This window comes from Pristiophorus japonicus, chromosome 14, assembly GCF_044704955.1.
Source record: "Pristiophorus japonicus isolate sPriJap1 chromosome 14, sPriJap1.hap1, whole genome shotgun sequence".
Classification (NCBI taxonomy): Eukaryota; Metazoa; Chordata; class Chondrichthyes; family Pristiophoridae; genus Pristiophorus; species Pristiophorus japonicus.
The window spans coordinates 109293671-109319314 of NC_091990.1; the positions used below are offsets into that span (position 1 = coordinate 109293671).

A 25644-nucleotide genomic window follows, 5' to 3' on the forward strand; every position below is an offset into this window, starting at 1 on the left:
CAATGCCCTCCAACAATTGGTCTCTCATCAATCAGAAAAAGTGGGATCATTTTATGGATTTTTAAGAACATATTAATGATGTGTACGTGTTACAATAATTCAAAATTCATTATAGATAGATGCACTCCAGAGTTTTTTCCCGTTGGTCGAAACCTAGTTTTTAAAGTGCGATTCTACCTAGTCCGCTCCACTAACAGGATGTTAGCATGTCGTATGATTGGCGCATCAAAGAACTAATAAATGATGAATCTCTGTTCCTCTCTGGAGCTTTCCAACCAATCAGTGCGCAGAGAGACGGTGCTTATCTGGGTTGGTGGGGGGGAAGGTTATTATTAGTGTTAATAACATTTAATTTATCATTACTGAAGCGGTTAGAACCCTTTTTATTTCAATGTGTTTCATATGAAACTTGTGACGGAGGCAGTTTAGTTTACGGACTCCAGAAAGGTCTCTACGGGCTCCCAGGGGTCCACAGACTCCAGTTTAAGAACCATTGCAATAAGGTGACACTGGGGCTATCAAAAAGACTTGCATTTATATAGCACCTTTCATGACCATCAGACGCCTCAAGGCGCTTTATAGCCAATGAAGTGCTTTTGGAGTGTAGTCACTGTTGTAATGTAGGAAACGCAGCAGCTACTTTGCACACAGCAAGCTCCCACAAACAGCAATGTGATGATGACCAGATAATCTGTTTTTAGTGATGTTGATTGAGGGATAAATATTAGCTCCAGAGCACCGGGGATAACTCCCCTGCTCTTCTTCGAAATAGTGCCATGGGATCTTTTACATTCACCCGAGAAGGCAGATGGGGCCTCAGTTTAACGTCCCATCCGAAAGACGGCACCTCAGACAGTGCAGCATTCCCTCAGCACTGCACTGGAGTATCAGCCTAGATTTATGTGCTCTAGTTCCTGGAGTGGGACTGCTGACTCAGAGGCGAGAGTGCTACCCACTGAGCGTCTTCAGCAGAATAAAAATAACATTCTACCTCAAAAGGAAAACACCACTAATATGATTCGCCCCCAAGTGAGTTCCTTCCTGCCGTTTGTTATATCGATGTTTACATGTTACGAGTTCCTCAGCTGAATGGACCAGATCTTCATTTTATGGGAAGAAACTGAGGTCAGCAAAGGAGGAGAGCGTCCCATATATGACCAACACGCCCTCGATAGGTGCACACTGTACTTTTATTTTTAAAAAAGACACTTTTTAGGAGTCTGCAACATTCCCGTTACCTTAGTCGTGCAAGAGGCACCAGCCCCAGTCCAGTTGCTGAGCATCTCCTGCCACGATTCTATCTTGGAAGCACTGACACTCGGGTAACTGTGAACCGAGATACAAGAGGTCAATGTATGAGAACATAAAGAGAGAGAGAACGAACTTGCATTGATACAGTGCATTTCACAGCCTCAGGAAGTCCCAAAGGTGCTTTAAAGACAGATATATTAGCATGGATAGAAGATTGGCTAACAGAAAACAGAGAGTCGGGATAAATAGGTCATTTTCCAGTTGATAAATGGTAATTAGTGGGGTGCCACAGGAATCAGTGCTGGTGTCTCAACTATTTACAATCTATATTAATGACTTGGATGAAGGGACCGAGTGCAATGTAGCCAAATTTGTTAATGATACACAATTGGCCTATTTGTGCTCCTATTTCTTATGTTCTTATGACAGGTTTGGATTTATATAGCGCCTTTCATGACTGCCGGATGTCTCAAAACGCTTTACAGCCAATGAAGTACTTTTGGAGTATAGTCACTGTTGTAACGTGGGAAATGCAGCGGGAGCCACACCCTCCCAGAATCGGATCAGACACACACAGCCCCGGCACTATGGATGTGCATTAAGTGCAAGTGTGGAAGGCCAGTTAGTGGGAAGGGGGAGTTAACTTTTATCCCGGAGATTGCCGGGGGGAGGGGGAGGGGGAAGGGGGGGGGAGGGGGAAGGGGGGGGGAGGGGGAAGGGGGGGGGAGGGGGAAGGGGGGGGGAGGGGGAAGGGGGGGGGAGGGGGAAGGGGGGGGGAGGGGGGGGGAGGGGGAGGGGGAGGGGGAAGGGGGGGGGAGGGGGAAGGGGGGGGAGGGGGAAGGGGGGGGAGGGGGGAGGGGGAAGGGGGGGGGAGGGGGAAGGGGGGGGAGGGGGAGGGGGAAGGGGGGGAGGGGGAAGGGGGGGAGGGGGGAAGGGGGGGGAGGGGGAAGGGGGGGGGGAGGGGGAAGGGGGGGGGGAGGGGGGGGGGGGGGAGGGGGGAAGGGGGGGGGGGGGGAGGGGGGGGAGGGGGAAGGGGGAAGGGGGGGAGGGGGAAGGGGGGGGGAGGGGGAAGGGGGGGGGAGGGGGAGGGAGTGGGGAGAAGAGTGTGTAGCCTGCAGGCCTCAGTCCTGCAAAATGGAGACTGCTGTCATGCAGATCCAGAGATCGAGCTCTTTCTGTGGAGCAGAAAGAGTTAAGTGCATCTTTAAAATTTCAAACTCACAATTGATTTGTATCTCCCCTGGTTTGCAACACACCAAGTCTTGCACCATAATTCTCTTTTCAGCTAAAACACCAGTGAGTTCACACTGGGGAGAGACTGTTCACCTGCTCAGTGTGTGGGAAGGGATTCACTCAGGCACCCAACCTGCTGAGACACCAGTGACTGCAGGGGTTGGATTCTGCTGTTATTCAATCCCGACTGGCGTTTGCTTCTGCTGATGTTAATAACCCTTTAACTAGACTGGAGGTTAATATTTTGCTATTTCAAATAACGTGTGTCAATATTTGATGCCTCCAAGATAAGAGAAGACCAATTGATGCTATTTTCACCACATTAAAAACAAATTCTAGAGCAATTCAGTGACTAAATTTGGTGAAACAACTTGCAGTGCACGTTGCTCTTGCCTCTTATTACCAAGTGAGAGTATTTTGACTCGGAGGCAAGTGTCCTATGCACTGAGCCATAGCTGACGCTTTACAGCAAATGAAGTACTTTTGAAGTGTAATCACTGTTGTAATGTAGGAAATGTCGCAGCCAAATTGTGCACAGCAAGTCCCAAAAACAGCAATGTGATAATGACCATTAATCTGTTGGTTAGGGACAAATTGGTCCAGGACACTGGGGAGAACTCTACTGCTCTTCAAAATAGTGCTGTGGAATCATTAACATCCACCTGAGAGGGGCAGACGGGGGCTTGGTTTGATGTCTCATCCAAAAGACGGTACCTCAAACAGTGTAGCGCTCCCTCAGTACTGGCATTAAAAGCTTCAGCTTGGATTATGGGCTCAAGTTTCTGCAGTGGGACTTTCTGACTGCTGAGAGAGTGCTACCACTAAGCATGGCTGACAAATAGGTGAAATTGTCCCCCAGTGTCACACAAATATAGGCAATAGCGAAATATCAGCCCAATTTACAGCCCCCCACCTCCCGATTTTCTTTTCCATTGACTTTAATGGCGCGGAATTTGCTGTTTCAATGATGGTGAAACTGTCAGCGCTCATTGCCATTACTGTGTAAAACTGGCAGAAACTTCTGTCATCCAACAGGCGCAGTTAAATTCGGAAAACCGAAAGTTGCTGTTAGTGATACCCTGTTCCTCCACAGGGTGCGCGGTTTCAGTCTTCGCAGATGCAATCAGCACAGAGTCAGTGATTTGATGTGGACTTCAACATTTTACGCACTATTCTGGCTGTAAAAGCCCTTGAAAAAGTTAAGCCTTGTTGAATGGTGTGTAACTGAGTTTTAATGGCATACTAAGTCATAATTACTGCTGAGCAACCTCTGACCCTGAAAAACTAATTTTATAAATGTGAGTGTAATTCCCTCCATTCCATGATACAATTTCCATAGATTTTTAAAATAATGTTTTTTTTAAATGTCAAGTTTGTTTATATTTCAGCATCTAAGTTAATCCCATGTGTATGTCCCAATCATTATTTTGCTTTCTGTAAAATTATTAAAAAGTGAATGATATTCAGTGCTTTTTACTTCCTGGTTTGCTGACTGTGAGAATTCTTCTATGTGATTGGCTGCTCAGCCTGCTTAATGACTTCACTGTTCCTGGATACCACAGATCCCTTGTAGATGGTGGCAGATTGAAAGTCACACCAGAATAGAGGAAATCAACGCCACAGAGCCTGCTAAATCTTGGTGGGCCACTTTCTTCGAGGTCAGCGGCGAGCGCGTCCCTTCACGGCTGACCACAAAATCCAGGCCAATATAACACACAATCGGGCGGGATACAAAATGGGAGGCCAATTTGCTATCACCTGTTTTGTGCTGCTCACAAGGACCAATTTCCCCATTACGTTTATATTATGTGATTATGTTACAGAACTAGTATTCCAGAGGCCTGGACTAATGATCTGGAGACATGAGTTCAAATCCCACCACGGCATCTGGGAAACTTAAATTCAGTTAATTAAATAAACCTGGAATAAAAAGCTATGACCGGCACAGGCACAATGGGCCGAATAGTCTCTTTCTGTGCTGTAAGTTTCTATGATTCTATATCCATGAAACAGCAGATTGTCATTAAAAACCTATCTGATTCACTAATGTCCTTTAGGGAAGGAAATCTGCCGTCTGTACCCAGTCTGGCCTATATGTGAGTCCAGACCCACAGCAATGTAGTTGACTCTTAACTGCCCTGTGAAATGGCCCAGCGGGTCACTCAGTTGTACCATACTGCAACAAAGACAGCAGTGGCTCACCACCATCTTCTCAAGGGCAATTAGGGATGGGCAATAAATTCAGGCCTTGCCAGCTTTGCCCACATACCATGAACAAATTTTTTTTTTAAAAACACATTATACAAAACATGCACTATTATTGAGGCAGACAGATACTGTAAACTAATCGCGTCTGTCATTAAGTCCAGAGGGATTAAAAGAGGAATCTGGAGTAAATTCAATACTTTCCCCCGATTGTTTGCGCTGAATTCGGTTCGTTATCCTCGGGATTTCACATTCAGGCGTATGCTAATGAGATACTCAGGAAATTTCACCTTAATTTGCCGATGGGGGTTATGCTGTTTCAGGAAATTCTGGGCCATTTTTCTCCAGGGTTTGGGTTCATCTCCCACTGAAGTTTTTACTGGTTTATAAGTTTAGTGTTAGAACTATAAAGCTTTGAATCAGTGCAAAACTGTTTAAACTTACCACCAAATTTAAAATAGGAGTAATCTAACTCTAGTGACCAACGTAAAAGGGAGGGACAGCTCAGGTCCTGATTCCAGATTCAGATCGCAACTAGGCAATAATTGTGGAGTTAGTAAGAAGCGAAATCGCTTTGTATCTACATTTGAGGCATAGAATACGAGAGCAGGGAGTTTATGCTTGAACTGTATAAAACATTAGATAAAATAGAGTACCGCTTACAGTTCTGGTCACCACATTACAGGAAAGATGTGATTGCACTAGAGGGTACAGAGGAGATTAAGATGATGTTGCCTGGACTGGAGAATTTTAGCGTAGAGGAAAGATTGGATAGGTTGAGGTGGTTTTCTTTGGAACAGAGGAGATTGAGGGGAGAACTTATTGAGGTGTATAAAATTATGAGGGGCGAAAATAGAGTAGATAAGAAGGACCTATTTACCTTAGCAGAGAGGTCAATAACCAGGGGGCATAGATTTAAAATAATTGGTAGAAGGATTAGAGAGGAGTTGAGGAGAACTTCTTTTCACCCAGATGGTGGTGGGGGTCTGGAACTCACTGCCTGAAAGGGTGGTAGAGGCAGAAACCCTCACATTAAAAAAGTACTTGCATATGCACTTGAAATGCGGTAACCTACAGACCAAGAGCTGGAAAGTGGGATTAGGCAGGGACACAAAGGGCCGAACGGACTCCCTCTGTGCTGTAAGTTTCAACAACAAAAATTCTGTAAGTACGATATACTTGTGCAGATGTGCCCACAATTTGTATTTTATTTCCTAACGAGAATCCATAAAGGGAAGCCACATCGTGAAATCACTTTCTACAGTTGCAACACCACTCGCTAACCAGCGTCAGTTAGCTTCCCCCTCCCCCTCCTTTTCGCGGTTGAGATGAGCAAATGGTATGATTGCTCTCTGGAACTCTTTGAATGAATCTGTCGAATACACTGCACAATAGTGACAGTTGCAGGCTTGAGCAGCACCAGCCACTGGCCCAGTCCCCGACAACAATAAAGCCTCCAGACAATGAGTGGCCAGTGATTCTCGGCTGAAATCCAAGCAGACTTCAGCCTTCCCGCGACAGCTGCACCGGTCCAACACCTCCTCGATTCTTTTAGAATTGTAGGCCCGGTTCAAATGTTGTTGCGGTTATTTTTTGGTCTAGTTTATGGAGGATGTAAGTGGGCTTGGTCTAGTTGATTGAAGTGGAAGTGGGCTTGGGTCTGGTTTATTGAAGGTGAGTGAGGTCTATCACAATGTAAGTGGGCTTAGGTCTGGTTTATTGAGGGTGAGCGGGGGTTGGGTCAATGTAAGTGGGGGGCTTTGGGTCTGGTTTATTGAGGGTGTAAGCGGGGCCTGGTTCATTGAGGGTGAGTGGGGGTTGGGTCAATGTAAGTATGGGGTTTGAGTCAATGTAAGTGGGGGGTGGGGTTGGGTCAATGTAAGGGGTTGGGTCAATGTAAGGGGTGGGGTCAATGTAAGTGGGTTTGGGTCTGGTTTAAGTGGCTGGTTTCAGGAGCTAGTGACTTGCCTGTACTCATGGCTGCGATGCTGCTGCTTCCACTTGTCACAGTGTCTCCGAAACACCGCGAAGCCGAACTGGTCGAAGCCCACCACACAGTGATTCTCGGACCGGCAACTGCTCATGTTTTATTGGGAGCTAGTTTAGAAAATTCCAGCTGCGGCAACAACAGGTTCCTCTCCCAGCCGCTTGTTCAGCCGGAAAAAAAGGCAAGTTCGAATCTGGCGCCGCAGCCACGCCCTCCTCTCCTGTGATTGGACAAGACGCGCGATTGACAGCTACTCCTTGACCAATAAGGGCCGCTGCCGCTGGCGATGGCGAGAGATTGGACGAGGCTTCTATCCAATCAGGGTGCCACCACTTCGAGTTGGGTATTCGTAAATAACTTTACAGTAAAACTTTTCTGCATCAAAGTTGGTGCAATGATTTGCACCAGTCGCGGAGCTATCCTACCACGGGCAGCTAGGGGGATGTTCCTGTTGATAAGAAAAGGCAGCAACTGATGCCCCCTCTGTTTCGAGACACAAGCACAACACACATCCAAGTCTTAGCCAAGACTATGCAGAGCTTTATCAGTGGAGATTAAATGCTTATTTTTTTTAAAAGTCTCGATGTTTATCAATTGATGTAAAATCATATTTCCACTGTAGTGACATCACAATTACAAAGTAACATCATCAGCAGCTTTCTTTAATTTTAGGCTATGAAATGAGTATATTTATATATAGACACACAGCATGTATATATAAAATTAAGTATTTTCAGTTTAAAATTTCAAATGTGATTAATGTATTATATCTTGCTCGACAATGGCATACAATATGAATACAATCGTGAGGATGATTGTGCTTGGCTTTGCGATGCTTCTGATTTATCTGGTAAGCAGCATGTGCGTAGATATCAATCTCGCGACTGGGTATTCCCACATTCTACCCTATGTAAACTTGAGCTCATCCAGAACTCGGCAGCTGTGCCCTAATTCGCACCTAGTCCCATTCACCCATCACCCCCTGTCCTCGCTGACCTGCACGAGGTCTGTGCAGCAGAGCTGGTCTCCAGTCGTCTTGGTTAATCCTTGCCACTGGACCAAGACCTAGCTCTGTCAAGCCCGTGTGGAGGCTGGATGCAACGGCCACCACACATTAAAAAAATCTACGCACAGTGGTCTTCCACCCTTCAGGATGTAGTTCAGGATCCGGAATATCATTGAAACACCTGTGAACTCATCCGTTTTTGGCATGGAAGCAAGTCATCCTCGTTTCGAGAGACTGCCTATGATGTTAATGTTGTTATTGTCATAGAACAGTAATTTCTGCCAGCAATCTTAATTGTTCTTGGAATGCAGCAGGGACGGCATTTATTGTCCATCCTCCAATTGCCCTTGAGAAGGTGGCGGTGGGCCTTCTTCTTGAACCGTTGCAGTCCGTGTGGTGAAGGTGCTCCCACTGTGCTGTTAAGTCCAGTATTTCAGGTTTCTCATCCAGCAACGACGGAGGGACGGTCGATATATGTCCAAGTCCTACTCAAGAAAGGAGGGAGAGAGAAATCCAGGAACTACAGGCCAGTTAGCCTGACATCAGTAGTCGGGAAAATGTTGGAATCCATGATAAAGGAAGTGGTAACAGGGTACTTAGAAAATCATAATATGATTAGGCAGAGTCAACATGATTTTATGAAAATTAAATCATGTTTGACAAATTTATTAGAGTTTTTTAAGGATGTAACTGGCAGGGTAGATAAAGGGGAACCAGTGGATGCAGTATATTTGGTTTTCCAAAAGGCATTCGACAAAGTGCCACATAAAAGGTTCTGACACAAGATAAGGGCAGGTGTGGTTGGGGGCAAGGTATTAGCATGGATAAAGGATTGGTTACTAGACAGAAAACAGAGAGTCGGGATAAACGGATCATTTTCAGGTTGGCAGGCTGTGACTAGTGGGGTCCACAAGGATCAGTGCTGGGGCTTCAGCTATTTACAATCTATATTAATGACTTAGATGAAGGGACCAAGTGCAGTGTATCCAAGTTTGCTGACGACACAAAGCTAGGTGAAAAAGATATGAGGAGGATGCATAGAGCCTACAAAGGGATATAAACAACAACTTGTATTAATATAGCGCCGTTAATGTAGTGATATGTCGGCAAACGAGCCAAAGGTGGGCAGAGGAAACGTTTCAAGGCACCCTCAAAGCCTCCCTGATAAAGTGCAACATCCCCACCGACATCTGGCAGTCCCTGGTCAAAGACCGCCCCAAGTGGAGGAAGTGCATCCGGGAGGGCGCTGACCACCTTGAGTCTCATCACCGACAGCATGCAGAAATCAAGCGCAGGCAGCGGAAAGAGCGTGCAGCAAACCAGTTCCACCCACCCCTTCCCTCAACAACTGTTTGTCCCACCTGTGACAGAGACTGTAATTCTCACATTGGACTATTCAGTCACCTAACAACTCATTTTTAGAGTGGAAGCAAGTCTTCCTCGATTCGGAGGGACTGCCTATGATGATGATATGTCCCAAGGTGCTTCATGGGAGTATTGAGAGACAAAAAAGGTAAAGGGTCTACAAAGGGATCTAGATAGGTTAAGTGAGTGGGCAATAATGTGGCAGAGGGAGTATAATGTGGGGAAATGTGAGGTTATTCATTTTGTAAGGAAGAATAGAAAAATAGAATTATTTTTAAATGGTGAGAAACTATTAAATGTTGGTGTTCAGAGTGATTTGGGTGTCTTAGTACAAGAAAGTCCCTGTACTCAGTAAGCTCCCCGCTGGAGTGGAGCTAATCTACAGAACAAACAGGAAACTGTTTAACTTCCATCGCCTCCAGACCAGATCCAAGGTCGTCCCATCCTCTGCCATTCAATTACAGTATGCAGACGACGCTTGCATCTGTGCACACTCGGCGGCCGAACTCCAAACCATCGTCAACACCATCACCGTAGCGTACGAGAGCAGGGGCCTTACACTAAACATCCATAAGACAAAGGTCCTCTACCAACCTGCCCCTGCCACACAGTACTGGCCCCCGATTATCAAAATCCATGATGAGGCCTTGGACAAGGTGGACCATGTTCCATGCCTTGGGAGCCTACTGTCAACAAGGGCAGACGTCGATGATGAGGTACAACACCGCCTTCAGTGTGCCAGCGCAGCCTTCAGTTGCCTGAGGAAGAGAGTGTTTGAAGACCAGCACCAAGCTCATGGTGTACAGGGCAGTAGTGATACCCACCCTCCTATATGGTTCAGAGACATGGACAATATACAACATATTGTGTCCTTAGATGCTCTAGTAATGGCTCCACGAGGCAATGTGTTGTACTTGAACTGTAGTGACCTTAGTCCTTTATTTGTTAACTCCAGAGTGAGGATCACACCTGGTGGCCTGCCTTTTATACTGGACCAGGCACACCTGTACAGGTAACCTACAAGGCTCCCACTGCTGTGCCCTCTGGTGGCACACCTTGTGATAGTACCAACAGTAGCCATGTAGGATACATGACATCACTCCCTCCTAAGTCTTTAGTGCAAATCGCCTCTGCATTGATTGTGCTCTGGGCTTAGCTCTATCTGGGCTCCATCTGATTGACCCTTGGCAAGTCATTTCAATCTTGGGTGAGTGGTTGGTGCAATAGTGCTGATGGTTACTGTTTGTGTGCACCCCTAACCACTCCATTCTCCCCCCACCCCCCCCCCCTCCCCCACATGTGGATCATGCAGGAGGGCTCATTGCATTCATATACATTCAAGTTCAGAAAAACAAGATTGCATTACATTTATGGTTCCATTGTGAGACAAGTACGTTAGACATGTGAGATACATTATCAATGCAGTGGCCAGTGCGTAAGGACCAACTAGTTCAAGGACTACTGGATAGTATCCCTGCAGTCTGGTGGTGGCGCAGTGCCCAGTGCTGGCAGTGGGAACCCGGTTGGCTCAAGTTGCCTGCTCTTGGGGCTGTTGCCGTGGTCCATAGTATCGGGCCGGTTCACAGATGCCTGTGACCTCCGTGTCCTTTCTTTGCACCCTGGGTCGCTGCTGCTCTCTGAGGAGCTGTCACCTAGCAGTGCACAGGGGACTGCTGACTCGCTGGCCTGGGCATTGTTTGGTTTGGGATCCTGGCTGGTCCTGGTCCCCTTTGGGGGAACTGTAGCGGGTGACCCTTTGTTTACGGGTATGGCCTTGGTGGCGATGGGGTCTGGGGACTGTGCCTTAGCTTTTAGGCTCGTGGCAGTTGGTGCCATCGGGTGCGAGAGAGGTGGAGCCGATCAGGGCCAGGGTATCGATACCGGTGCCATTGCCCAGCTGAGGTCGTTTGCTCTGCAGCTCGTGTGTGTTGACTGCTTGTGGCCTGAGCACTTCGTTGAGGTGGTTGCCGAACTCACACGGTGCCGTCAGCCTCCTGAGGTCTGCTGTGTATTTCACGATTTCCTGGCCTTCGGGTCGTCGGTGGATGTAGAACCGGTGTCTGGCTGTGAGGATGCTCTCCTTGGGCTTGAGTTGCTCATGGATCAGGGTTACGAGCTCCTTGTATGTCTTGGTTGTTATCTTCACTGGTGCCAGCAAGTTCCTGATGAGAGCATTGACGGTGGGCCCACAACTAGTTAGCAAGTTAGCTCTGCACCTATCAGCCTGTGTGGCCAGGTCGTCTCCTGCCAGGTCGTTTGCTGTGAAGAAATGTTCGAGCCTCTCCACAAAGACATTCCAATCATCACCATCGGCGAACTGCTGCAACGTACCAAGGGTAGCCATTTTCACTTGAAAGTTCATAATCTCGTTGCCAATTGTTGTATCCTTAGATGCTCTAGTAATGACTCCACGAGGCAATGTGTTGTACTTGAACTGTAGTGACCTTAGTCCTTTATTTGTTAACTCCAGAGTGAGGATCATACCTGGTGGCCTGCCTTTTATACAAGCCAGGCACATCTGTACAGGTAACCTACAAGTCTCCCACTGCTGTGCCATCTGGTGGCACACCATGTAGGATACATGACAGTGTAGGCACATCAAAACACTGGAAAAGTACCACCAACGCTGCCTCCGCAAGATCTTGCAGATCCATTGGCAGGATAGGCGCACCAACATCAATGTTCTCGCTCAGGCCAACATCCTCAGCTTCGAAGCATTGACAACGCTCGATCAGCTCCGATGGACGGGCTACAATGTCCACATGCCCGATACGAGACTCCCAAAACAAGCGCACTACTCAGAGCTCCGAAATGACAAATGAGCCCCAGGTAGGCAGAGAAAACGCTTCAAGGACACCGTCAAGGCTCCTTGAAAAAGTGCAACATTCCTACCGATACCTGGTAACCCCTGGCCCAACACCGCTCAAAGTGGAAGAGAAGAATCCAGGAAGGTGCCAAACACCTTGATTCTCTTCGCCGGGAGCACGCGGAAGCCAAGCGCAAACAGCGGAAGGAGCGCACGGCAACCCAAGCACCCCACCCACCCGTCCCTCCAACCACCGTCTGCCCTACCTGTGGAAGCAAGTCATCCTCGACTCCGAGGGACTGCCTAAGAAGAAGAGTACAAGAAACACAGAGAGATAGAATGCAAGTACAGCAAGCAATTAGAGGGCAGAGACAGGGCTTCGGTTTAACATCTCATCCGAACTCCGACATTGCAGCACTCCCTTAGTACTGCACTGGAATACGGGTATCAGACGGGTTCAAATGTATTTTGTTCAAACAAAATGAGTTCTTTCACTTCTATTATAAATGACAAGTATTGCCATTTTGCGAAGGGAGTTGTCGTATGTGTTCTATCACTCATTGATGGCATTACTGTCAGCTCAATGGGTAGTCAGAAGTTTGTGGGTTCAAGTCCCATTCCAGGGCATTCTAGGGGGAGAGAGTAAACAGCTAGAGGTCACGGTCCATATCGGGACCAATGACATTGGTAAAAAGAGGGATGAGGTCCTGCAGGCAGAATTCAGGGAGCTAGGAAGAAAATTAAAGAGGTAGGACCTCAAAGGTAGTAATCTCCGGGTTACTACCGGTGCCACGTGCTAATGAGTACAAGAATAGAAGGATAGAAATGATGAACACATGGCTGGAGAGTTGGTGTAGGAGGGAGGGCTTTCAATTCTTGAGGCATTGGGACTGCTTCTGGGGGAGATGAGACCTGCACAAACCGGACGGGTTGCACCTCAACAGAGCCGGGACCAATATCCTCGCGGGGAGTTTTGCTAGTGCTGTTGGGGAGAGTTTAGACTAGCTTGGCAGGGGGATGGGAACCTGAGAACAAATTCTATAGGGAAGGAAGTAAAGCAAAAAGTGGATAGCAAGAATTTAGAAAGCGAACTTATGAGATAGAGGAAACAAGGGTTAGTAAATAGTAATCAAGGAGGTCTTCCTGTGTTAAATGGTATATACTTTAATGCAAGGAGTATAGCGAATAAGGCGGATGAGCTAAGAGCACCGGTACATACTTGGGAGTATGACATTATAGCCATTACAGAAACATGGCTGAAAGAGGGGCAGGTTTGGCATATCAATATTCCTGGTTACAGGATGTTTAGACAAGTCAGAGAGGGGGTCAAAAGGCTGGGGGGGGGGGCGGGGGTGGGGTGCGTCATGGTACTGATTAAAGAAACTATTACAGCGGTGAGCAGCGATGATATGTTAGAGTGATCATCAAATGAGGCCATATAGGTCGAATTGAAAAATAAAAAAGGGGCGATCACACTGCTGGGCATGTATTATAGACCCCCAAACAGTGGGAGGGAGATAGAGGAGCAAATATGTAGGCAAATTGATGTTAAGACCAAAAACCATAGGGTAGTAATAGTAGGGGATTTTAACTATCCAAATATTGATTGGGACAAATATAGTGTGAAAGGTATAGAGAGTGCGGAATTCTTGAAATGCATTCAAGAGAACTTTTTTAGTCAGTATGTAGCAAGCCCAACACGAGAAGGGGCGGTTTTGGATTTAGTTTTGGCGAATGAAGCTGGGCAGGTTGAAAGGGTATTAGTGGGAGAGTACTTGGGTGCCAATGACCATAATTCAGTCAGAGTCAAGTTGGTTGTGGATAAGGACAAGGATAGGCCTGGAATAAAATTCGCAAATTGGGGAAAAGCTAATTTTGCTAAGTTAAGGAGTGATTTGGCCACGGTGGACTGGAAACAGCTACTTGTGGGTAAATCAGGGGAGGATAAAGAAAAAAAGGGAAGCTTATGTTATATACCAACGGCTAAATACTATAGAATTTTTAGAGGAATATAGAAAGTTAAGAGGCAAAATTAATATTAGGAATGCTAAGAAAGAGCAGGAAAAATTCTTGGCTAGTAAAATTATGGACATTCTATAAATATATTAAGAGTAAGAGGGTAACTAAAGAAAGGGTAAGGCCTGTTAGAGACCATGAGGGTAATCTTTGTGTGGAAGTGGAAGATGTTGGTAACATTCTTAATGAATACTTTGCATTTGTTTTCACAAAGGAAAGGGGCAATGCAGATACTGCTATCGAGGAGGAGTGTGATATTCTGAATGAAATAAATATAGTGAGAGAGGAAGTATTAAGGGGATTAGCAGCTTTGAAAGTAGGTAAGTCCCCAGGCCCGGATGAAATGCATCCCAGGCTGTTGAGCGAAGTAAAAGAGAAAATAACAGAGGCCTTGACCATCATTTTCCAGTCCTCTTTGGATTTGGGCATGGTGCCAGAGGACAGAGGATTGGAGGACTCCTAATGTAGTACCCTTGTTTAAGAAGGGAGAAAGGGATAGGCCGAGTAATTACAGGCCTGTCAGCTTAACCTCAGTGGTGGGAAAATTATTGGGAAAAAAATCCTGAAAGACAGGATAAGTCGACATTTGGAAAGGCAAGGATTAATTAGAGATAGTCAGCATGGATTTGATAAGGGAAGATCGTGTTTGACTAACCTGATTGAATTTTTTGAGGAGGTAATCAAGAGGGTTGATGAGGGTAGTGCATATGATGTAATATATATGGACTTTAGCAAAGCTTTTGATAAGGTCCCACATGATAGACTGGTCATGAAGGTTGGCTTAGAGGTAGGAAGCAAAGGGTAATGGTTGATGGATGTTTTTGTGACTGGAAGTGTGGTTCCACAGGGCTCAGTACTGAGTCCCTTTTCTTTTGTGGTATATATCAACGATTTAGATTTGAATATCGGGAGTATGATTAAGAAGTTTGCAGACGACTCTAAAATTGGCTGTATGGTTAATAATGAAGGGAAAAGTCATGGACTGCAGGAGGATATCAACCTACTGTTCAGGTGGGCAGAGCAGTGGCAATTGGAATTTAAATCAGAGAAGTGTGAGGTAATGCACTTGGAGAGGGCTAATAAGGAAAGGGACTACACATTAAGCAATAGGCCACTTAATAGTGTAGATGAACAAAGGGACCTTGGAGTGCTTGTCCACAGATTCCTGAAAGTAGCAGGCCAGGTGGATAAGGTGGTTAAGAAGGCATACGGAATGCTTGCCTTTATTGACCGAGGCATAGAATATAAGACTAGGGAGGTTATGCTTAAATTGTATAATACTTTGGTTAGGCCACAGCTGGAGTACTTCCTGCAGTTCTGGTCACTCTATTATAGGAAGGACGTGATCGCACTGGAGAGGGTGCAGAGGAGATTTACTAGGATGCTGCCTGTAATGGAGAATCTTAGTTATGAGGACAGATTGGATAGGACATAAGAACATAAGAATTAGGAACAGGAGTAGGCCATCTAGCCCCTCGAGCCTGCTCCGCCATTCAATAAGATCATGGCTGATCTGGTCATGGACTCAGCTCCACTTACCCGCCCTCTCCCAGTAACCCTTAATTCCCTTATTGCTTAAAAATCTATCTATCTTTGACTTGAAAACATTCAATGAGCCAGCCTCAACTGCTTCCTTGGGCAGAGAATTCCACAGATTCACAACCCTCTGGGAGAATAAATTCTTTCTCAACTCGGTTTTAAATTGGCTCCTCCGTATTTTGAGGCTGTGCCCCCTAGTTCTAGTCTCCCCCACCAATGGAAACAACCTCTCTGCCTCTATCTTGTCTATCCCTTTCATGATTTTAAATGTTTCTGTAAGATCACTGCTCATCCTTCTGAACTCCAAGGAGTAAAGACCCAGTCTACTCAATCTATCATCATAAGGTAACCCCCTCATTTCTCGAATCAGCCTAGTGAATCGTATCTGTACCCCTTCCAAAGCTAGTATATCCTTCCTTAAGTAAGGTGACCAAAACTGCACGCAGTACTCCAGGTGCGGCCTTACCAATACCTTATACAGTTGCAGCAACACCTCCCTGCTTTTGTACTCCATCCCTTTCGCAATGAAGGCCAACATTCCATTTGCCTTCCTGATTACCTGCTGCACCTGCAAACTAACCTTTTGGGATTCATGTACAAGGATCTCGAGGGGAAAATCCCCGGGGCTGGACGGGCTGACCGTGGAGTTCCACAGGGCGTTCTGGGACGTCCTGGGGAGCGACTACGCGCGGGTCCTGGGGGAAAGTCTGGCGACCGGGGAGATGCCCCTCTCTTGGCGCAGGGCAGTCATCGTCCTGCTGCCTAAGAAGGGCGATCTCCGCCTCCTTAAGAACTGGCGCCCGGTCTCCCTCCTCAGCACGGACTACAAAATCTTCGCCAGGGCGATGTCTGCTCGCCTTGGTGCCGTGCTGGACCACATGATCCACCCCGACCAGTCCTACACGGTCCCGGGCCGGACAATCCACGATAACATCCATCTGGTCCGGGACCTCATCCATTGTTCCCAGGAGGCTGGTCTGTCGGTCGCCTTCCTATCCCTCGACCAAGAGAAGGCGTTCGACAGGGTGGATCACGACTATCTGCTCGGAACTCTGCGCGCTTTCGGGTTCGGGACGCATTTCGTCGCCCGGATCCGACTTTTGTACGCCGCCGCGGAGTGTCTGATTAAGGTTAACGGGTCCTTGACGGCGCCCCTTCGCTTTAGGAGAGGGGTGCGCCAGGGATGCCCCATGTCCGGCCAGTTATACGCCGTTTGCGTGGAGCCTTTCCTGCGCCTCTTGCGGACGAGGTTGACGGGACTGGCTCTGCAAGGGCCGGGCGTGGAGGTCGTCCTCTCGGCTTACGCCGATGACGTGCTCCTCGCGGTAGAGGATCCCGCTGACCTGCGGAGGATGCGTGAGTGCCAGGAGATTTACTCGGCCGCGTCCTCCGCCAGGATCAACTGGGAGAAATGTTCCGGACTCCTGGTGGGTCAGTGGCGGGTGGACTCCCTGCCGGAGGAGCTCAGGCCTTTTGCCTGGAGCACGACCCATCTCCTCTATCTGGGAGTCTACCTTGGCCCCGACGAGGGAGCCTGGCCGGCGAACTGGCAGGAGCTGGAGGCCAAGGTCGCCGCTCGCCTAGGGCGCTGGACGGGACTGCTCCGAGTGCTGTCCTACAGGGGTCGAGCGCTAGTCATAAACCAGCTGGTGGCCGCAATGCTGTGGTACCGGCTGGTCACTTTGACCCCTCCCCCTGCGTTTGTCGCCAAGATACAGAAGAAGCTGGTGGACTTCTTCTGGAACAACAGGAAGCACTGGGTCTCTGCTGCGGTCTTGAGTCTCCCGCTTGAGGAGGGCGGTCAGTCGTTGGTGTGCGTCAGCGCCCAGCTCGCGACTTTCCGTCTTCAGACCCTGCAGAGATACCTTTACGTCGAGCCCCCTCCTAGGTGGTGTGCTCTGGCGAGGTATTTCTTCCGCCAGCAACGCGACCTCAATTATGACACGCAGCTCCTGTTTGTGAACTTGGGGGGTGCCAGGACCGCCCTCCGGGAGCTGCCTGTCTTTTACAGGGAACTCATCAGGGTCTGGAACAAAGTCTCCACCAAGCGCAGCTCTCCGCCGGCTGGAGTGGCGGCCGTCCTGCAGGAACCGCTGCTCGGGAATCCGTACCTCCACGGCCGAGGTTTTATGTGGCGGTCGGAAGAGAGGGCTGTGGCTGGTGAGGTGACCAGGGTCAGGGACCTGCTCGATGGCGGAGGAGCGGGCTGGATGGCGCCAGACACGCTGGCGCGGCGCCTAAATTCTGCCAACGTCCGCCACGCGGCCGATGCCATCGAGTCGCTAAAAACAGCTCTGGGCCCTGACTCCGTTAGGTGCATCGAGGAGGCTCAAGCACGTGGGGAGATCCTGTCCGAACTGACCCCCGTCCGGACGGAATTCCTCATCGGCGCCAAACCCCGGAACTCCCTCGGGGGCCGGCGCCTCACAACTTGAGCCGCCTCGGGGAAATCCCCTCCGTGCCTTTCAGTTCCGCGCGGAGGGGTTTCCTGTACGGGCTGCTCCTGCACACCCTCAACTTTGCCATCCTCGCCGGCCGTCCGGACACGCCATGGCGTACCATCTTGCCGTCCGGAGGAGGCGGGGGTCCCCGATGGAGGGCACTCTACGCAGGGGTCCTCCCACTATTCATCGGGGACTTGGCCTGGAGGGTGGTGCACGGAGCAGTGCCGTGCAACAAATTTTTAAGCCGGTTCACGGACTCCCAGGCCGCCTGCAATTTCTGCGGTCTGGAAGAGTCCGTGTTCCATGTTTTTATGGAATGCACAAGGTTGCAGCCCCTGTTTTATTATTTGAAGGGGCTGCTCCTGAAATTCTGGCTGCACTTCAGTCCCACTCTCCTGATCTTTGGGCACCCTGTGCGGAGGGGAGCGGGTAGGTCCGAGGGCCTCCTCGTAGGACTGCTCCTGGGCACGGCCAAGGGTGCCATCAGCCGGTCCAGGCAGCGGGCGGTCGAGGGGGTCGTTCAACCTGACTGCCTGCCTCTCTTCCGCTCTTACATCCGGTCCAGGGTGTCCTTGGAGATGGAGCACGCGGTGTCCACCGGTACGCTCGCGGCCTTCCGCGAGAGGTGGGCACCGGAGGGACTGGAGTGCATCATCACGCCCGGCAACCAAATTTTAATTTGATTTTACGTTTTTAAGTTTAATTTGTTTTAATTGCCGGTGCTTTTAGTGTCCCCCTTTCCTTTTATAGGGGGCACTGGGGAAAATTGTGATTTTAGTGCCCAAAAAAAAAACCAAAAAAAGAAAAACACAAAAAAAAACAAAAAAAAGGGGGGGGAAAAAAAGGGCTTTGTAAATGTCTGGAGTGTCACCCAGGTCGGGTGGCACCGTTTAATGTTTTATGTTTTTGCAGGTGAACTCCAAAAAGAGTTTCATGCACAAGGACCCCCAGGTCCCTCTGCACCACAGCATGTTGTAATTTCTCCCCATTCAAATAATATTCCCTTTTACTGTTTTTTTTCCCAAGGTGGATGACTTCACACTTTCCGACATTGTATTCCATCTGCCAAACCTTAGCCCATTCGCTTAACCTATCCAAATCTCCTTGCAGCCTCTCTGAGTCCTCTACACAACCCGCTAAGGCTGTGTTTGTTCTCATTGGAACAGAGGAGGTTGAGAGGAGACCTCATTGAGGTGTACAAAATATTGAGGGGCCTGGGCATAGTGGATAGTAAGGGTCTATTTCCATTGTTGGAGGAGTCATTTACAAGGGGGCATAGTTTTAAGGTGGTTGGTGGAAGTTTTAGAGGGGATTTGACGGACGGGGAGCTTCTTTACGCAGAGGGTTGTGGGGATCTGGAACTCGCTGCCTGGAAGAGTGGTGGATGCAGAAACCCTGACCACTTTTAAGAGATGGTTGGATGGGCACTTAAAGGGCCCAAGTTTCGGCTCGAGTTGCTCCTTTTTTTTGGAGCAACTAGTTTAATATGGAGTATCTTAGAAATCGCAATTCTCAGCATTTAGTTTGCTCCAGTTCTAGTTAGTTAGAATAGCTTTGTTTTAGTACAGATTTTTTTTCAAAAGGGGGTGTTAACTGCCACTTACGCCTGTTTTGCAAGTTTAGGCAGTGAAAAGTAACTCCAAACTAATTTAGAACGGAGTAAGTGTCGATTTTTGTATGCTCAGAAAATCTTTGCCTACACTGTATAAATTAGGCGCAGGTAGCAAGAGATGGGGGGTGGAAGGGAAGTTAGGGGATTTTACAAAGTAGTAAACACTTCACTTTTACCAATAAAGAGCCATCATCAATAATAAATGATAATCAATAAATGAAAAAAAAATTTAAAAATAAAATATAAAACAAATAAAAAATCAATTAATAAATAAAAAATTTAAATTTTCTACTCACCTGCAGCACCAGAAGCCCTCCAACAGCCTGCTGAAGAGGTGGTCGGATGGGGCCCGCCGCCGCCGACGAGATGCTCGGGTGGGGCCCGCCACCAACGAGATACTCGGGTGGGACTCGCCACCGAGGCGGTAAGGGCAGGCAGGCCACTCGGCCCGGGATAGGGGCGACGTACCTACGGCCAGGGATAGGCTCGCCCGGAAACAGGACGCGCTGGGAGGGCCAGGAGCTACTGTGCACGCACACAACTGCCGGCACTCTTTTTGGCGCAGAGCTGTAGCATTGCCCCCAGCAGCTCCTGCTGCGCCGCATTGAGCTGCAAACGGGCCTACAGATATCGGAGAATCGCAAGGTAAGTATTTTCAGTTCTAGAAATTAGGCGGGCCTCTCCGAGGTGCGCCGTTCTACTGGGGGTCCGAAACTGGGGCCCAAAATGCTGTAACCTGCAGGGTTACGGACCCAGAGCTGGTAATCGGGATTAAATTGAATAACCTCTTGTTGGCTGGCGCAGATATAATGGTAAGTATTGCAAGGAATCGAATGCGGCCAGGGTGATCTCCTGGACTAGTTTCAATCGCCTGGATGGGTTGGAGAGGAATTTTCCCAAATTTATTTTCCCTAAATTGGCTTGGGTTTTTGCCTCTCCCAGGAGTTCACATGGCTCTGGTTGGGGTGGAGTGTAGAATGTCTCAGTGTAAGGGGTGTCGCAGTTGTGTGGGGCGGACTGGTTGGGCTGAGTGCTCTTTACCTTTCTACCATTGTTCATTGTTCATCGGTTTATATGTAAACTTCAGGGCATAGGTTTTTCTGTAATCTTCAACCTGCTGACCAAGGGCTGTGCGGCTTTATCGACCAGCGCGGACATGCTGGGCCGAAATGGCCTCCTTCTGTGCTGTAAATTTCTATGTTTCTATGTTTCCAGGGACTTGAGCACAAAAATCTAGGCTAACACTCCAGTGTAGTGCTGAGGTAGTGCTACGGTTTTGGAGGTGCTGTCTTTTGGATGACACGTTAAACCGAGGCCCTGTCTGCTCTCAAGTGGATGTAAATGATCCCATGGCACTATTTTGAGGAAGAGCAGGGGAGTTATCCCCGGTGTCCTAACCAATATTTATCCCTCGTCAACATAACAAAAAAATTATCTGGTCATTATCACATTGCTATTTGTGGGAACTTGCTTTCCGCAAATTATCTGCCGCGTTTCCCACATTGCAACAGTGACTACACTTCAAAAGTACTTAATTAGCTGTGAAGCACTTTGAGACTTCCGTTAGTCATGAAAGGCGCTTTATAAATCCAAGTCTTTCCACTAATAATGGTAATTCACTTACGCATTGTTGCTCTGGGCACAATTCCTCTACAGGGCCACTGCAGGTCGCACTTCATACGTACTCACCCATGTTAGAAATTCAGGCTGAGAAGATTTCTCAACATGCTCTAGGTTTTATTGTGTGACCACATGCCCGTTTTGCTCGCAGGTTTGCCCATTTGCCGGCGTCTCGGGGAAAGATTGCGTCGACATGTTGGACGTGGTATTTTATTTACTAGTTCATTACCTCTGGCATTGCTCACGGATAAAAATGAATCCATAATTTATCAAATTACCAAGTAATTAAATACGAAGTTTATTTAAAATCCATTTGTAAGGTGATGCAGTCATTGGCAAAGAATTCCTTGCCCAACTGGCCCACAGCTGCAGTTGGCAGTGCATGCCAAATGAGTGACGTGGAGCTGAGGCTCAAGCTGTAGAGGGTCTCCGAGTTGAGCTAGTGCTAGGAGAGAGAACGGGGGTAACTCTCGGGGCATGAAGGGTAGCCTAGAATCATAGAATAGCACAGCACAGAAGGAGGCCATTCAGCCCAACGAGTCTGTGCCGGCTCTTTTGATGAGCAATCCAGTCAGTCCCACTCCCCCAGCTCTTCCCCCATATCCCTGCAACTTTCTCTCCTTCAAGTATTTATCCAATTCCCTTTTGAAGGCTACTATTGAATTTGTGTACACCAGCTTATCAGGCAGCGCATTCTACTCGTTGCAACCCTTCAGCCATTGGAAACAGTTTCTCTTTATTTACTCTAGCTAAGACCTTCATGATTTTGAATACCTCTATCAAATCTCTTTTTAGCCATCTTTGCTTTAAGGAGAACAACCCCAGCTTCTCCAGTCTATCCATGTAACTGTAGTCCCTCATCCCTGGAACCATTCTAGTAAATCTCTTCGGTACCATCTCCAATGCCTTTATTGGTCTGGCTACAGAACTTACCTTTTTTTGTATTATTTTATCTCCGTCCTGTCTTTAGTCTCCCTATGCCAGGCTCAATTCCCGCCAAGGCAGACAGTGTGTCCTCCAGCAGCAGGAATTCGGCCCCTTGAGCCTGCTCCGCCATTCAATAAGATCATGGCTGATCTTCAACCTTAACTCCACCGTCCCGCCCCATCCCCATATCCCTTGATTCAGTGAGTATCCAAAAACCTATCGATCTCAGTCTTGAATATACTCAACAACTGAGCATCCACAGCCCTCTGGGGTAGAGAATTCCAAAGATTCACAATCAGCAGCTGCCAGTCAGTCTGCAACCCGCACCTGGGAGATTCACGTGTTCGACCCACGTGAATTCCCACCCCTCCCCAACATACTCTCATCACTTCTCCTAATGGAACAGGCGAGACTGGGAACTCAACCCCAATGGGAAATCATAGCGATAAATTCGTGTCATAGTGCATTATAGCATGAATCAACTCAGTGTCTTGGGGTGAACAGCAAGAGCCGAACTCATTACCGACACTCATGCAATTTTCTGTTACTGAATCACTGATACGTTCAACCACGATGTCGGAGATTTAACTCTCTCAGCAGCCAGATTATTGATGATTAATGATATATGAGTGAATGAAATTCAGTCGTGGGGATATCTAGAACTAGGGGGGCATAGTTTCACAATAAGGTCCCGCCCATTTAAAACAGAAATGAGGAGAAATTTCTTCTCTCAGTGGGTCGTAAATCTTCGGAATTCTCTACAGCAGAGGGAGCTGTGGACACTGGGACATTGAATATATTTAAGGTGGAGATAAGACAGATTTTTGAACAAAAAGGGAGTCAAGGGTTATGGGGAGTGGGCAGGGAAATGGCATTGAGGCCAGGATCAGATCAGCCATGATCTTATTGAATGGCGGAGCAGACTCGAGGGGCCAAATGGCCTCCTCCTGCTCCTTATGTTCTTATGCCGTCTGGATTCATTAATGCATATCTGTTCCACATCCCCCACTGCTTTCGCTCCACCATTGAGCGGCCGTGCCTTTAGCTGCCTAGGGCCCCAAGCTCTGGAATTCCCTCCCAAAACCACTCCGCCTCTCCCTCCTCCTTTAAGATGCTCCTTAAAATCTACCTCTTTGACCCAGCTTATGGTTACATGTCCTAATATCCCCATTATGTGGCTCAGGGAGAACTTTTGTCGGATAACACTCCTATGAAGTGCTTTGAGACGATTTACTACGATAAAGGCGCCATATCAATGCAAGTTATTGTTGTAGCGGACTTTTTCTACTCGGGGAGCAGTTTATTACTGGTGCAATTCTCAAGCTGAATTTTTTTTTCAAATTGTTGTGTAAAAAAGAAATGCTGGGCATATGAGTGATTCAGTATCTGAAAAAGAAAGGTTAACTTTTCGGGTGTGACACTTTGTTCGAACGCAGATAATACAGGATTGTTCACGAACGGTACTTTCATTTCTTGGAACCGTAATAACCATAAAATTGCCTCTCTTCTGATATAACACAACTGTGTCTAAAATCATAGAAACATGACTGTAACAAGAAAATGATAAGCTAATTTGGATCTCTCTCCCCAAAGGGCTGTGAATGCTGTGGGACAATTAAAGCATTCAAGACTGAGATTGGTTGATCTTTGTCAGGCAAGAGTATCAGGGGATATGGAGCAAATGTAGGAAAATGAAGTCGAGGTGCAGATTAGCCACATCTAATTGAATGACATACTCTAGTTTCTAGGAGAGCTGCAATTTCGACAGAAATGTTATCGCTGAGATGTTAATTGAGCTGTGTTATGTTCAGAATAACTCCACAAGATTGTATACTGTAAGCTCAAACTGTTATGTAATGATGTGTGTATCGTTCCAGTACCTTAAATGTAATGTAAGCACTATGCCACACCACGGAGGGCGCTGCGGTGGGAAACCCTGGTAGTACCTGCAACAAGGACTATATAAGGCTGACCACCACACCTGAGAGGCACTCTGGAGCTAAACAATAAAGGACGAAGGTCACAGCAGTTAGACTTACACCAGACCGTGTGGAGTCAGTGATTTGTGTGCTACATACACCACATTGGCAACGAGGAAGCGGACGAACTCCACGTAACCATGGCTACTCTGGGCTCGCTAAAGGATTTTACCGTGAGCAATAATTGGGAGGCCTTTACGGAAAGGCTCGAGTACTACTTCACAGCAAACGACCTGACGGAGGACACATACGCAATGAGAGATAAGTGTAAGGCGATATTGTTCTCCAGTTGTGGAGATGAGGTTTACTGTCTCGTCAGGGATTTGCTGGCACCTGGGAGCGCCAGGGACAAGTCATACGAGGAGCTGACTGAACTCATTCATGACCAGTTGAAACCGAAGGAGAGCATCCTCACAGCCAGATACAAATTCTACCATCACTGCAGATCTGAGGGCCAGGATGTCACCAAATATGCTGCGGACCTCAGGAGACTCGCGGCGCCGTGTGATTTTGGCGCACACCTTGACGAGGTTTTGCGGGACGTTTTCGCCATGGGGATTGGCCACGAGGGCCTCCTTCACAAGCTGTTAGCCACGGAACCCACAGTCACTCTGACAAAGGCCATCACCATCAGCTGGGCATATATGACCTCGACTTGCAGCACCAAGCAAATAATCCACACAGTCTCGAACTCGGCAGGCACTGTCCACAGGATAGCGCCCACCACGGACAAAACTGCAGAACGTGGCTCTGCCCGGGGCAGAGAGCACGGACCTCGGGATCCTGGAACTCAGAGTCCGCTGAGGGGGGCCAATCAAGCAGCACCAGGCTGGCGCTGTGGAGGAAGCCATGGGGTTCACCAGTGCAGGTTTGCGGAGTACACATGCAATACCTGCCACGTTAAAGGCCACCTTCAGCGTATGTGTAAAAGAAATCGGACTCACCATGTGGCTGAGGAGATGTGGGATGATCTACTGTTCAGCGAGGAGCAGGTAGAAGATGATGAGGTGTTCGGACTGCACACGTGCACCGACGATTCGCCCCCAGTGATAAGGGAAGTAAAAATCAACGGAGTCCCTGTGAGTATGGAAGTGGACACGGGCTCGGGTCTGTCGTTGATGAGTCGGAGAACTTTTGATAAACTGTGGATTAACCCAGCTGCACGACCCAAGCTGGTCCCGGTCACGGTGAAGCTGCGTACCTACACCAAGGAACTGATATCTGTTCTTGGCAGAGCGGAGGTGCAGGTATCCCACGGGGACGAGATGCACGGTTTACCTTTGTGGGTCATTGCAGGCGATGGGCCGACACTCCTCAGCCGGAGGTGGATGGGGACAGTCCGTGGGAGCTGGGAAGACTTCATCACTCCACAGGCTGCTGCTCCCCGGGGTGCTGCCGTGCCCCGGGTCCCCAGAGAGCAACGCCGACCGAGCTGGAGCTGCAGCCTCAATCCAACCACAGGCAAGCCCCAGGCCCGGGCCTCACACAGAGACCCTGCAGCCCCAGCCCCTACAGGCAAACAGCCCTGCACAGAGAGGCCTAGTGGGGGGGGAGTGAGCTGGCGGGGTGCAAGAGATCCAGGATGGCCGGCGGTTCGGAAGAGCCCCGCCGAGGAGCTGTTAGCGTCGGGCGGCGGCAGCAGCTGGAGGTCGGC

At 48.3% G+C, this 25644-nt stretch overlaps 1 protein-coding gene across 5 annotated transcripts in view; it reads right to left on the reverse strand.

Annotated features, from left to right (window-relative positions):
• LOC139279464 (carabin) overlaps positions 1–25389 on the reverse strand; it is a 246818-nt gene extending 221429 nt beyond the window's left edge. For 4 of the 5 annotated variants that reach the window (XM_070898594.1, XM_070898593.1, XM_070898595.1 and 1 more), the window contains exons 1-2: positions 6658–6838; positions 1239–1326 (exon numbers count right to left, since the gene is read on the reverse strand). In XM_070898594.1, the coding sequence (XP_070754695.1) occupies positions 1239–1326; positions 6658–6773 (204 nt within the window). In that variant the 5' untranslated portion in view covers positions 6774–6838. Of the gene's footprint in view, positions 1–1238; positions 1327–6657; positions 6839–24934 lie in introns of those variants that run through there. The other variant, XM_070898596.1, reaches the window with a different exon arrangement.
• Positions 25390–25644: the final 255 nt, after the last annotated feature.